This window comes from Cyprinus carpio, chromosome B7 (genome assembly GCF_018340385.1).
Source record: "Cyprinus carpio isolate SPL01 chromosome B7, ASM1834038v1, whole genome shotgun sequence".
NCBI lineage: Eukaryota > Metazoa > Chordata > Actinopteri > Cypriniformes > Cyprinidae > Cyprinus > Cyprinus carpio.
In genome coordinates this window covers 12,054,493-12,069,411 of record NC_056603.1, presented here as the reverse complement: position 1 = coordinate 12,069,411, position 14,919 = coordinate 12,054,493, and the positions used below count along the sequence as shown (strand labels likewise).

General features: G+C 33.6%; 1 protein-coding gene across 4 annotated transcripts in view; it reads right to left on the bottom strand.

The window, feature by feature from the left end:
* LOC109105314 (elongation factor-like GTPase 1) overlaps positions 1-14,919 on the bottom strand; it is a 118,368-nt gene that overhangs the window by 85,557 nt on the left and 17,892 nt on the right. For all 4 annotated transcript variants that reach the window (XM_042727276.1, XM_042727274.1, XM_042727277.1 and 1 more), the window contains exons 11-12: positions 13,361-13,483; positions 12,458-12,557 (exon numbers count right to left, since the gene is read on the bottom strand). In XM_042727276.1, coding sequence (XP_042583210.1) covers positions 12,458-12,557; positions 13,361-13,483 — 223 coding nt within the window. The remainder of the gene's footprint in view (positions 1-12,457; positions 12,558-13,360; positions 13,484-14,919) is intronic.

Sequence of the window (14,919 nt, the reverse complement as noted above, 5' to 3'; positions counted from 1 at the left end):
ATGATACATGATACAGACTTCCTATACTGGAATGCATGGATCTAATATAATGTTACACATCAGAAGGTTTTCCCCAACAGTTCCGTAAGCGTTCACTTAAGACAGAGCAGATGATGTTTGCGTGAACACTGAAATACTGTAATTCTGTGTATTTATCGAGATTGTGTGCCGTCAGAAGCGCCGTTATATGCACGCACTTCGGATGACAGTCAGTGCGAGAAGGGAGCGGAGAAAAGGTAATCCTCTCAGAAAATGTACAAATAAAGATAATTTATTTTAATTTTGTTTTGCCTGTAGCTCAAAACAGCCCGTGCGAATTTTCACTAATTTTGCCAGCACGGGTCACATATGACGTCGTTAAACCGCGTAAAAGTACCAAATTGTCACAGCTTTAATGACGTACAGAACGCAATACCTCAGAAAATCAGATCTGCCTGTTTACATGACAGTCGCATTGGAACGTATCTCATTTATATCCTATTTATTTCCACATATGAATGAGGCCTGAAACCGATCTTGAAATATCCGAATGCATGCGTTTTTTTCACGTTTACACTGTCATAGAACAGATCCGATCTATGTCACATATGAGCAACAAATCGGAATTGGGTCACATTTAACTGGCAGTCTAAACAAGGTCATAGTCACACAGCCTGTTAGGAGCTATAAATACTATTAAAGTGTGAGAATTAACTTGTGCTAGTCTATGGATGCGCACGCAACCGCTGCACATACTAGGCGCTTCAGATCAAAGCCTCATCTTTCTAACAGCACTCGCCAATGTCAAAATGAGATGGCCAATCAAATTAAAGTAGGCGGGGTTTACTGTTCACAGAAGCAGACACGAAGCATCATTTTTACATTAAAGAGATCAAGGTAAGATGAAGCTGCAAATCATTTAATAATAGTAAACTATTAGTATTAGTAGAGAAAGAGAGAGAGAAAGAGAGAGAGAGAGAGATTAAATTGTCTGCGTTTTGTGTCACTCTCTACAAACAATGAAGCTGAGTTTAGTTACTCAAAAAAAACAGTGATTTAACCCCCCTCATGTGTAGCGAGAAATATGTAGCGATTCAGTATCGAAGTCACGTTGCATCGCTGACAACAAGTTTATGAGCTTCTGAATGTAACTTTTTGCAAAGCGCGATCTCAGATCTCTGTGTGCTAATGTGTCTGTGGGCGAGTGTGTGTGTGTGTGTGCGCGCACGCACATCAATTAAAGCAGTGCATTAATATAGTACGGTGATTAAACTGAACGGTAACAGTGGTGCTCAGTATGGTCACACTGTATATCTGTTATTCAAGAAATTTTGAAAAGTTTAAAAAACTATTTATGGAAAAATTCTCAGAAACTATTTGCATGAAAATCAAATAGGCCTATTGTTTTTTTTTTATCGTATCATTTAAAAATGTGTATGTACTGTATAAATACAGAATGCATTAAAAAGGGGGGAAGGGGGGGTTGGCACAGTGGTTAACCAGAAAAATTAAAAATGGCACGTCATGCTGAAAAGGTTGCCGACCCCTGATGAAGTCCATGTTTTAGCCTCTATTTAGTGCAAATTTTATAGTCAAATAAATTAAAACATTCATGGTTCATGGAAAAAGTTATTTCTGACCAACGACAGTGTCTTCATGTAACATAAAACCTTAAAGAAATTAGCCAAAACCCCCAAAAATCCAAGACGAGCACTTTTTGTGCAAGCCATTATCACAGACATCCAATTTCAACAGCAGAGATAAGTGAATTGATTCAAGAATCTCTATTTCAAAAAGAAGCAGACATGCCATTACAAGAACAAAAGGAGCTACAGACAAGCTTTAATAGAGCACCAAACTCTTACAATTGTTTGAGATATAAATCTCTAATTGCTCAAAGTCAAACTGGGCGTAAGGAAAACTGGCACACTTCTTAACACCAGTTACCATAGCTTGAAACTAGCCCACATAAAACATTAATAATGTGCTTTTATGCTACTAAGCAGTAGATCCAATAGAAGATTTAAACCATGTTTACTTCCAAACCGCTGCCACATATATTAAGGACTCATCTAAAGCAGAATGATGACTGCATCTGAGGAGATGACAGACAAATGCTGCTTACAGACTATAAACAAATCATAAAGAGGGATGCTGCAAGAGGAACACAACAGCCAACTACTGTGACTTCCTTTGCTTTATGTCTAAATATAGATCCTATGTAGTTACACGGCATATTTGCAGTAATTGGTTGGAAGACATCACCAGCAAAACAACTGTGGAGTTCATCGAGTTTCCTTTTTATGACTCGGCAAAATACTTGCCAAACAAGCTGTAATTGGTAAGATTCAGCTCAGTTTTGACCGAAGCGATGCTTGTAGTATGGCTGACTCAAGAGACTTGCGATTCTTATGAATTTGTAAAAAAGAATAAAAAAAATAAAAAAAAATAAAAAATAAAATAATAAATAAAATAAAATATTTTAATTTAATTTATTGTAATTTAATTTATTTTAATTTAATTTAATTTCATTTCATTTAAGCAGTGGTCACTCAGTAGGCATTAGCTAGTGTGGGATGAAACTTAAAAATATTTTTCCCATAAATGTAAAAATAATTATAATAATAATAAAAAATAAAAAAAACTTGGGTATCAGGGTCTAAAAGTTGACCTTTGTGTCTCTAATGCTAAAGAAGTAATGGAACAAAGTGTACCATATTCATGGAAAGTGCAGGCTGTAACTTCAGAGTCATAAACACAGCTAGTTATTATGATTTGAGAGAACAGTGTCATGCTGAAATATTAATCACACATTTGGGATGCATAAATTACATTAAAACAGAACACAGTCCAGAGGAAAACCTCAAGTCCTCTACTTTAAAAGCTATTATTTTTTTATTTTTCAAATAACAGTGCAATAGCAACTACACTTGCAAAATCAACCACAAATAAATCTGTTACATGTCTTAATCACACTCAAAAGGTGTTTACACACTTTCCACTTTTTTTTTTTAAACTTCCGTTCCATTAGTATTTCAATCACGTTGCGTGTGTCAAGTGTTTTATTTCAGTCCTTCTCAGAATAGTCATGTTTTCCTTTTCAAAGGTCTGAATGTGTCGCTTATTGGCAATAATGGAAACAGCATGAAGCTCGTTTACAAGCTCGGCCACTGTGGTCATGAAGTAATGGGTACAGAACCTTACAGCGAAGTCTTTAAAAACCACAAGAGGGATTGCTTTTTAATACTCTCAAAGGAAGAAAAAAACGATAGAGGAATGGAAATATAAATTGTTTCTAAATCTGTACACATAAAACACAATCTACTCACAAAACATACTTCATCAGACATTTAACTACAGATGTTTTCCACAGAAAACAACTCTTATGGAAATCTGCCAATTAAATATCTACATTTCACACAATTATGTTTCATAAAAATTATTAGACATATCAATAACCGTTGGGCTAAAGACTACCAAAGTACAAAAATCTGACCAAATTACCATGTTGTATATAATCAAATAAAAAATAGAATTTTATTAATAATGTACCCATATATTAACATCTGCATGCTTACACATTTTTCAGATAAACTGATTATCACCAATCTAAAGCTAATTTGCTCATATATTATTTCTTTCCTATGTGTGTCTGTGCATGTGAGCACTGAACAGCCCAACCAATTTTCTGCCTACCGACTGCCTTGTGCCATTAATAAAAAAGCCCCTGCACCAGCAGCCAATCAGGCGAGCCAAACATATTAGCGTTCCATGCAGGGCATGTGTAAGAGTGGCTGACAACACACGCCAAATCACACACCACACACACACACACACACACTGACCCACATTGCTCATTACTATGGCAACCCCAAAGGTGGAGGAATGCATTTGTGCTTTGCAGGTTTCCTGATGCAGTTCATTCAATTGGAAAAAAGGAGAGCAAAACAACAGACTTGATCTGAGTATATGTCAGCCGTGTGCCATTTAATTCCTCAAAGTGAACCGAGGTGACAGGCTGGATGTAAAATCTGAACCGAGGAATAATGAATGGAAAGAAATGCATAACTACTTGTATTTTTTTTTATGTTTAAATAGAGCAAAATATTTATTTGAATTGCCAAAATATACTACCATTCCAAAGTTTGTTTAAATGTTTAAATCATTCTAATATGCTGATTTGCTGCACAAGAAATATTTATTATTATTATCAATGTTGAAAAAAGTTGTGCTGGTGTGATAAAAAAATATTTCAGGACCCTTTCATGAATAGAAAGTTTAAAAAGAACAGCATTTCTTGAAAAAAAATATAAATTAGTGCTGTCAAATGATTAATCGTGATTAATTGTGTACTGTGTATATTTATTATGTATATATAAATACACACACATGCAGTATATATTTTGAAAATATTTGCATGTCTATACATTTATATTCTTATATTTTATTATATATATATATATATATATATATATATATATATATATATATATATATATACAACATTTTTCTTAAATATATACATACATGCGTTTGTATTTATTTATACATAATAAATATACACAGTATACACACATAATATAAATAAATATAAATGTAACAATAAAAAATGTCTTGATAAATTTTCTTGCTGAATAAAAAAAAAAATAATACTGACCCCAAACTTTTAATCAGTTTTGTATATTTATATATATTTATTTATTGTTATTTTTATTTTATTTTTTAGGTCAATTCAATAAATTAAATTAACCTGGTTAAAATCAATCTGGTTTAGTGAAAGAAAATTTAGCCTCTGGCTAAATCCAGTACACTGCATTAAATGGAACATTTATGTTAAAAACTGAAAATTGTCCCTTTCCAAATTAATAAACTTAACTAACTAAATTCAAATTCACACCAATGAATTGAAAGCAAATGCATTTTAAATGCAACTTTACATTTAGTCTTTAAATAAATTCTGGCCACAAGTCGGTCTGACTGGTATCCACAAGGGATATTAAATAAACACTTCATTACAAACAAAGACATAAAAAAATGTATTATTAAAATATAATATTTTCTCATGCAAAGAGAAAGCAAACAGTTTCCTCCTGGCATGTTTGTATGAGCTCGAAGACTTACAAACTCACTCAACAGAAGCCTCTATCAAATGAGGACGAAGGAACAAATGAACTACAAGTAGCACTGTTGCTTTTGCCAAAGTCTCCCTCCAGCACAGGAGATCTGGGTTTGCTTAAATAACACTGTTTTGATATGTAAAGGCTGGAACAGTGCCTTTGAAATGTGGCTCATGGTATAACACTAGCAGCTGCTGTTGTCGGAACTTTACAGGCTGAAATCCGAGATGCATTGTGGTCTAAACGAACACTTTATGTCCATTTTCTCAGCCTCTTTGTGTTTGCAATGCCCCCTTCTCTTAGCTTTATCAGCTCAATACAAAGAGTCAAAGGTCATCTGATATGGGAGCGGCTACATGTATTTGATGCTGTCGGGCTAATGTGCTTACGGACAATCACGTTTAGATATGATGTTTTGAAAGAAAATATTAAAGGAAAGCTCATTTACAAGCTAAAAGCTGTACTAGCAGAAGATGATGCCATCCTTCAGACCTTGCCACACCTCCCCCACCCTTCACTCACAGAGCCAGCAGAAACGCTCACAGAGCCAAGAAAACAAATATATGGGTGTTTCTTTAACTATGGGCACTTTAAGGGAAATTAAACTCTCTTAAATAACCTTTTAAAGCTCACTCATGTATTTTAGTTGTCTACAAACACTGTTCAACATTTCATGCATCTGTTTTTTTTTTTGCCTAAACTGCAATGAACAAACACCATTCTCATCTCAAACCACCACTAATTCTACAATGGAAATGACAATTTAAGCATTTTTATGATAAAACATCCAACTCATTTGTCTTGCTAAGGCTAACTTCACAGCTAGGATTTTATTTATAGTAAAAATAAAAAAAATAAAAAAATTATATACTATATTTTTTAAACACATACATTTACATTGGTAAAAATATTTTACAATTATTTTCTTTATATATCTCAGAAAGTAAATCAAAATATAATCTATTAATTATAATACATTATATGTAGATTTATCTTCTAATATTCATCTAAAGAAACGTGCTCTTTTCTTTGACATAAATGAAAATGAGTCATAAATTGTGAATGGATACAGAAATAAAAGCAATATATTATCTTCATTTAAAAGCTGAGCAAGTATTGATATACAATAATCACATTGAAATACAGTTCATTTAATTAGAATACCTTAAATCTATTTATCTATAAGTTGTGTGTATGTGTGTGTATATATATATATATATATATATATTTTTTTTTTTTAAGACTCTGTAGATTTAAGGTAACAAAAGGAACACAAAAATGTCTGTAGCTAAAGAAACACCCATGAGTTTGTGTTTGTGTCTTTGTGTGTGAAGGACAAAGACTCCACAGACATGAGACAGAAAAAAGATCATCTAAGGTCAGGCAGAAACTTTATGCCTGGATACCCTGACGCTGACTGCTTTAAGCTCAATAAAAACATCTGACAGAAAGAGAAAGAGAGAGAGAGAGAGAAAGCGAGGTTATGGGAAAAAAGAAACAAAGAGAGCAAGAGAGTGTCTATCTGGAGAAAAGGTGGCTGAGACGGCGACTGAGTACAACAGAGAGTGAACACAAGCAAACAATGAAGATTCACAAACACAGTAAAGAGCCACTGGGAGCCGCCCAGCTCCTCTCTGAATCTCTTCTTCACACTTGCCAGGGAGGAGAAGCAGGGAGCTGGCGGTCAAGGCCCAAATACAGTGGCATATTAACCGCAGCATTCTTGATTGAAGGAAACAGTATGATGTTAGACTGAATAAACAGGAGTACATTACCGCGGCCCAACTTTTTTTCTATTCACAAATCACTCATCCCTCGATGGCTCTAGCAGACCCGAAGGAAATGGAGTTGATCTCCATCGAGCTAGACGTCGTTTGAAACACACGGAGTAGAAGGTATTTGAGCATCAAAAAGGGCGAGGGAAATTGGTGTTTGAAAATCACCGTGCTGCTAAATCCAGCTCAAACTGCCTGTCTCTTTCTGTCAGTGGAAGAGGTGTTTTGATGGCGCTGAGAAGAGAAGTCGTTTTGGCACACATGCACGGGTGTTGTTCGCAAGTATGTTCAAAAGTTAAAGGAAACACTCTTTACACTCTTTTTACACTCTTCAAGAATAAACTATCAATCAAGATTTCTTAAAAAATAAATCATGATTTAGTTTTACATGGCCATCACCTAATTCTAGCTATTGTACCTTTAAGACTTCTGTATTTATAAATGACCCCTATAAGGATTCACTGACTTCTACATAACAGCGTAGTTCATCAGGGTGGGCCAAATAATGACATAAAAAGTGATGATAATGACGTAAAAAGTCTAAATTTGGACCAATAAAAATCATGTGATAAAAAGTAAAAAAAAAAAAAAAAAAAATTTAAATGAGAAACACGTCATAATTATAATATAAAAAGTCTAAATTAGGACCAAATATTCATGAGATGAAAAGTAAAAAATATGCGTAAAAAAGTCATAATTATGACACAAAAATTAAACATCTTCGATTAAAGGGCATATTAAAAATAATGATAAAAGTTGTACTTATGCCATAAAATTAGATATTATGCGATAAAAATTCATTAAAAAAAAACTGACAAAAAGTCACAATTATCATACAAAAAGTAAACATTTAACTTTTACAGCATTTTACAACATAATTCATAGTTATAATTATGACACAAAAATTTGAAATTGAAAAAAACATTCACAATTATGAGACAAAAAAGTCAAAGATGTGAGACAAAAATTAATATTTATCACATAAAATCCAAATTCACCAAACCTATACTACATGATCATACTAATACTTATGAGATTAAAAGTATATACATTTATATATACATAATAGATATACATAGTACACATACATACAGTATATTATGTGAACAAAAACTTTATTTTGGCTCGCAATTAATCATTTGTCAGCACTAATATGTATACACACACACACACACACACACACACACATACATACAGTATATCTCCAACCACCTGTCTTTTCAGCCAAGCCAATTTTTCACGATCCAATCATTTCCTAAAAGCTAAAAGTTTTCCATTGAATATTCTATTACGCTATGTAATACATCACACTGCAATAGCAAACTGAAAACAGCACTTCATCTTGACTTATAATGTTTAACCTGCTTACAGTTTCCCATCTCAATACTACCAAGACAGCAACTGGCTCTAGAACAGTGTTTCTTGCGTGTGAGTTCTGACAGTCACATGCACATCTCTAATCACTCTTCCAGCTCTACGCAAACATGGGTTTTATTATCTGCAGTCTAATGCTACACAGGAGCTCTTGCAGCCGAAGAAACACTACATGCAGCCTGCAAGCATCTACACACGATCCACGGCCCCTCTATCAAAACAACAGCCATCTGCTTCTAATGATTAAAAGTGCAACTGTCTCTCCACCCATTAAAGTTCAGATAATTCGCTTTGACATCAGCGTGCCATAGCGTTGACTGTCCAGTGTGATGACTATCCGCTCGACATGAAAGAGTGAGGGTGAGGTCAAAGGGTGAGAACAAAGGCCCTAAAATCGTTCCAGGCCGGGCGGCAGGATGGTATATATCATGTGATGGTAGACATGTGTCAACCAGTGGACATATCTATATATAGTGGGTATGAATGATTTGTTGTTAGATGTGCCAAGACCATGAAAAATATATATACTTTTTAAACCTGTTGTTATATTTATATTAAACTAATATATTAAAAACGTAATATCCCATGAACACACAAACACAATACAATATACATTTTTAATACTATAAATTTTTAATACTGTATAGTATGGTTTATTACTCGGATACACATTTATATTTTAAAGTAACATAACATATTATAAAATTATAATTTACAAAAAGTAAACATTTTACTTTTACAGCATTTTACAACAATTCATTATGTCATAATTCTAAAAATCTGAATTATGAGATAAAAAATTTCAAAGATGTGAGATAAAAATTCATAATTACATAAAATCCAAAATTACCAAAACTTTATATATATATATATATATATATATATATATATATATATATATATATATATATATATATATATATATATATATATATATATATATATATATAAAAAGAATAATTATATCATCCAAAAATTCTCATTGCTACTTTTTTTTTCCAAATATAAACTATTTTTTCGTTGCATTCTTAACTAAAATATAATGATATATTTATCATTAATCATACTTTGGTTTTAGTCATACCGCCCACCTCTACTCCAGGCTGTCACCTACTGGAGAAGGTGAGAAGAAAGACAAAATGTGAGAACAAAAGTGCTGAAGATACCGGACAGACGAGTCACGTATGTAAGTGTAAGATTTTGTGAGTGGGTGGAATGTTTAAAAAGACACCGATGGAAACAAAGATCCACTTGACTGAATTATCTGCACCACCATCTAATTTAATTTTACAGTTCCACCCGATCTGATGAATAATGGAAAACGTCTGATCCGAGGTCAGTCCTAAAGCGGCCGTGTGCTTTTGTTCCCGTCTGAGAGCTGACTGACACACTGACTCCAGACCAAAGAGTCTGAGCAGCTCATGTCCTCAGATCTGGGGTCATGTGAGGAGTCTGATGCGGCTAAGAGTGCCATCTAGCGTCTGCTCTCAGATCTGCAAAGGCATTGTTCCTCAGCGTTGACACAACGTCACCTTACTTAAGGTGAAAAGCTGAAAAACATTTATTTCAGTTGAGTCCAGACACAAAGGACATCAACATGGACAGGATCTAAGCCAGCGACTTTACCGTAGGATATTATTTATCATAGTCCAGCAGCAGAGGAAAAACAGCAGCACAAACTTGCACTCACACACACACACACACACACAGAGCACGCTCGGTGCCGTATCGATCAACTGCTACATCACTGTTTGGCCAAGGACCATTAAGTTTGTAGAACCCAAGGGCTATAGCAAACTTACTCAAACATACACACACACACACAGATCTATTATTCAGGATCCTAGAGCTCTCATCCACACAAAAGCCTGAAGGAATGTACACAGGATTCCTTCTGGAATTTCTCTTATCATTTGGAACCAAACCTAAAAGAATTCTAATGGGAAATGAATAAGATCCCACAGAATAAACTGTAACTAGAAAAAATACTAGTATTTTCATACCCATTGAATGTCAGAACTCTACTTATAATACCGGTCAAAAGTTTGGAAATAATTATGATTTTTTTTAATGTCTTTAAAAGAAGTCTCTTCTGCTCCCAATGGCTCAAAAAAACAAAAAAAACAAAAAACATGTGACACTGAAGAATAGAGTAATGATACTGGAAATTCAGCTTTGATCACAGAAATAAAATACATTTTAAAATTTATTAAAAAAGAAAAAACTGTTATATTAAACTATAATAATATTTCACAATATTTGTGTTTTTACTGTATTTTTATCAAATAAATGCACCCTTGGTGAGCATAAACATTTTTTAAAAATCTTATCAACCCAAAACATTTGAAGAGCAATGTACATTTTAAAAAACATTACTCGAGTATGTTTTACTTTTAAGGATCTTTACTTACTCAGAACTTTTGACTGGTAGTATACATAGCACTGGAATAACCTTTTGCTACTGAATAGCTGAAGTAAATCAATCAGGATCAATTAGATCATTTTTTCAAAACTGAAAGTTTTTCTTTAAACGTCCTACTACTCTGCAAAACTCGATACACCAACACTGAAGCCGAGAAAATGGCTTGAAGGTTTTATGACTGATTTTTGATTTACTTTATATTAATTTCACACTCTGTTAATACAAATCTTTCCATCACAGGACAGATCACAGTCTAAGACATTTGATTTTATCAATGTGTGAAGTTACAGGACTTTGCCTTTGCAGGGCGGTTCAGCCATGGATCCAAAATGAACACCCACCAAGGGCAAATGGAAGTAAATAAAACATTTTAGGAATTGCAACATTGTTGCACATGGTTTGAGTCCGAATGACAGTCTAATCTTCACTGATGTAAATTACGTGAGCGACTCAAATCAAAAGTCCTATAAACCATCTACAAAAGAAAACATCTGTCTGGATTCTTTCCTCAGTGGAAGATTTACCATCAGAGGTTTATCTATCATGCCTAAAGGCTGTTTTCTCCAGAACACCATGTGGAGACACATATGTGGAATGTTCCTCACATTAAGCCACAAAAAAATGAAAAACAAAATCATAATGTGTCTTCATATTTATGTGACAAGAGACAGAAAGGCTCATTTCGTATGTGATGCTGTACGACAAAACAACCTCCAAGAGCATTTGCCACACATATCCAGGATAAAATGCTTAAAGGGATACTCCATCCCAAAATGAAAATTTTGTCATAAATCACTTACCCCCATGTCGTTCCAAACCCATAAAAGCTCAGTTTATCCTCGGAACACAATTTAAGATATTTTGGATGAAAACCTGGACAACCTGATGAAAACCTATGGGACAGTCTCAAGCCCTCAAATTTATCAAGTTTTTATTATTTAACGAACCCTCTGCTGTTGCCTTATAAACCCCAGTTTGAGACTATTGGAGAATTGTATATATTGCATAAAAAATAAAATAATAATAATAATAACAAAGAGTGTTAAGTATCACTGAGATAGTTATTATTTTTATTAATATTTTGAATTAATTTAGTTTTCATTTTAAATTTAGTTTTAGTAATTTTTTTTTTTTTACATTTTAGTAATTTATATATATATATATATATATATATATATATATATATATATATATATACACTTATATCAATTGTTTTTTTTTATGTATTTCACATTTTGCCTTGACAACTAACTGAAATAAAGCTTTTTTTAAACATTTTATTTCAGTTAACATTTATTAAATTTCAAGTAACAAAAAGGTTTTTTTTATTTTTTTTTTTTATTTTTTTTTAGAGTTTTGTTTTAGTTTTATAGCTTCAGTTTTAGTTAACTATAATTTACATTTAATCATTTAGCAGATGCTTTTATCCAAAGCGACTTACAAATGAGGACAACACAAGCAATCAAACCAACAACAGAGCAATGATATGTAAGTGCTGTGACAAGTCCCGGTTAGTCCAACGCAGTACAAATTAGGTTTTAAAAAGAAAACAAGTAAATAGTACAGAAAAAGTATAGAGAACGCAAATGTTAGTGGGTTATTTTTTATAATAAATAAAAAGAAACAAGTAGATGGAATAGAAATAGTTAACTATAATAACCCTTTATCAAATCAACCCATGTTTCTTTTACTCTATAACTAATTTTCTCTGAAAATAAACAGCATGCAACATAGGAAACAGACATTTGCTTGAAATAACACATGAAGACACACATCTGCAAGTTCAATACCTCTGTTTGTTCTGTGGCAGAGCTTTGGAGTCCACAGCAAACATCTTTGACACAAAGACGATTACCGGTGCCGTCTCATCAGCCGAACAATCTAGAAATGCTACAGGGGACAAACACACAGAGCAAACAGATTAAAGAAGTCTTCTTTAATGCCAGCAACACCAGTGTAATTGTACAATTCGGACTTTGAACACAATACGGATGGGATACGGTGTGGTCTTTTCATATGAATACGAAATCAAGCAAATTTCACACCTAAGCGCCATCAGAAACGAATTTAAAGCGTGATATTGCAAACCCTAAGCCAGAACCTTTTTAATGCACGAGCTCAAAGAAACCTTGGCCTGATGCCACTTAAAATTAAAAGCATCCTTCTATTACACAAACTCTTGTCGGAACTGTGTGAAAGCTGGAAAAACAAATGTCCCCTGGCAACTTTTGCCACAGATGGCTGCAAACATTTTTTAATCAACTACAGGTTCTTCACTGCACTTTAGATTACACAAAGAACCTGTGTATCAAGAAGCCAACTGAGCAGCTATATGGTCCTCTGTAGATCAAAAAAAAAAAGTTATTGGTTTTATTAAGGGTTCTTCAGAACAGCAAATTTATATATTTATTTTTATTTCTGTTTTCAGCTTTAAAAAAGCCACATACCAAATGTGGAGCTATTGAATCCAAACACAGTTCATAAAGCAGTGAGTGGACAGGTGCTGCAGACCTAGAAAGCTTCCAGTGGGCAGAAAGTGCTAGAAAAAATCTGAGAAAAGAGCACATGCCTGCAAAACGTGTGCAAGTTTCCAAAACATTGTATTCACAGATGGAGTCTGGCGGCAGGAAACGCTGTGTGAATCACATCCTCTGCTTACAGGTTCTCTGCTGTAGCTTTTAACATGCACTCACCCTTTTTTAGCTCCTGTGTTTGCTCGGGCAGAGAGTCGAACCTGCGTGCTCCCACGCTCATCAGCTTTTCCACTCTCTCTGCCGAGATCTCAGCTGGGCTGGGCAGCTTTTCACACACCATTGCTGAGTAACAGTTAAAGAAAACACACTCCACTGGCACTTTCCACAAATAGGGTACAAAATAGGTCCTGAAATATATATTTTAAAAAAAAATGGTTGCCAAGAAAAGTGCTTAACTTCAAAAAACATTACTTGTCAACCTCAGGATGAATATTAAAATAGTTTATGCTTTCATATTAAATATATTTATTTGAGTTAAGCAAATTTTGAGATATGAAAGTGAAAGTCGTGACATTTGTCAAGTATGGTAACCCACTCGAAATTGGTGCTCTGCATTTAACCCATCCAAGTGCACACACACAGCAGTGAGAAGTGAACACACCGTGAACACACACCCGGAGCAGTGGGCAGCTATATCCAGCGCCCGGGGAGCAACTGGGGGTTCAGTGCCTTGCTCAAGGACACTTCAGCCATGGGTATTGAGGGTGGAAGAGAGCGCTGTTCATTCACTCCCTCCCACCTACAACTCCTGCCAGCACCGAGACTCGAACCTGCGACCTTCTGGTTTCAAGTCCAAATCTCTAACCATTAGGCCACAGCTGCACACAGATATGTGCAAATAATAAAAAATAAAAATATAAACTTTGTGTGTTTGTTATTATTTTTTATGTTTTTTATTTTTAAAATAAAGTCAATCCGTAAGATTTTTTTTTAAATGTTTTTGAAAACAATTATTTTATGTTCACCAAGGATGACTATATAAAATGACTATATAAACATTAATACTGTGAAATATTATAATTTATTAATAATAATATATTATTTCAGTCTTCAGTGTCGCATGATCCTTCAGAAATCATTCTAATATGATGACTTGAGAAACATTTTATTTTAAAACGGTTGTGCTGCTTAGCTTTTTATGCGAACCGTTTTCTTTCTTTTTTTCAAGATTCTTTGATGAATAGAAAGTTCAAAAGCATTTATTTGAAATAAAACTTTGGTAACATTATAAATATTCTTAATTTCTCTTTACTGTCTTGATTAATAAAAGTATTAATGTTTAAAAAAATTAATTACAATAAAATAATATAAAAATCATACTGATCCCAAACTTTTGAACAGTACAATGCTTAAAATTAATACATTTTGAAATAAAATTAAGATAAGTATTAGATTCATATTTTTTTTCCTTAGAATAACCTTGGTAACACGGTTAAATGTTTGACAGACTAAATTATGTCAGAATTGTGACACTGTTATGATTTAAATTACTGGATAGTCAAGAAGATCAAAAAAAATCACCATTTCTAGGCTAAAATACATACATCTGACATGTTAAACTAGCTACCAAGTTTATTTGACATTAAATAACAGTTTATTGTACATATCAAGTAGTACTCACTACTAAAAAGCAAAGATTTGTGCCTGTAATGCCTTAAAAATAATGGTTCACCCAACTGTGAGAGTCCCAACTACTTCCATTCACCAAAAAAACAACA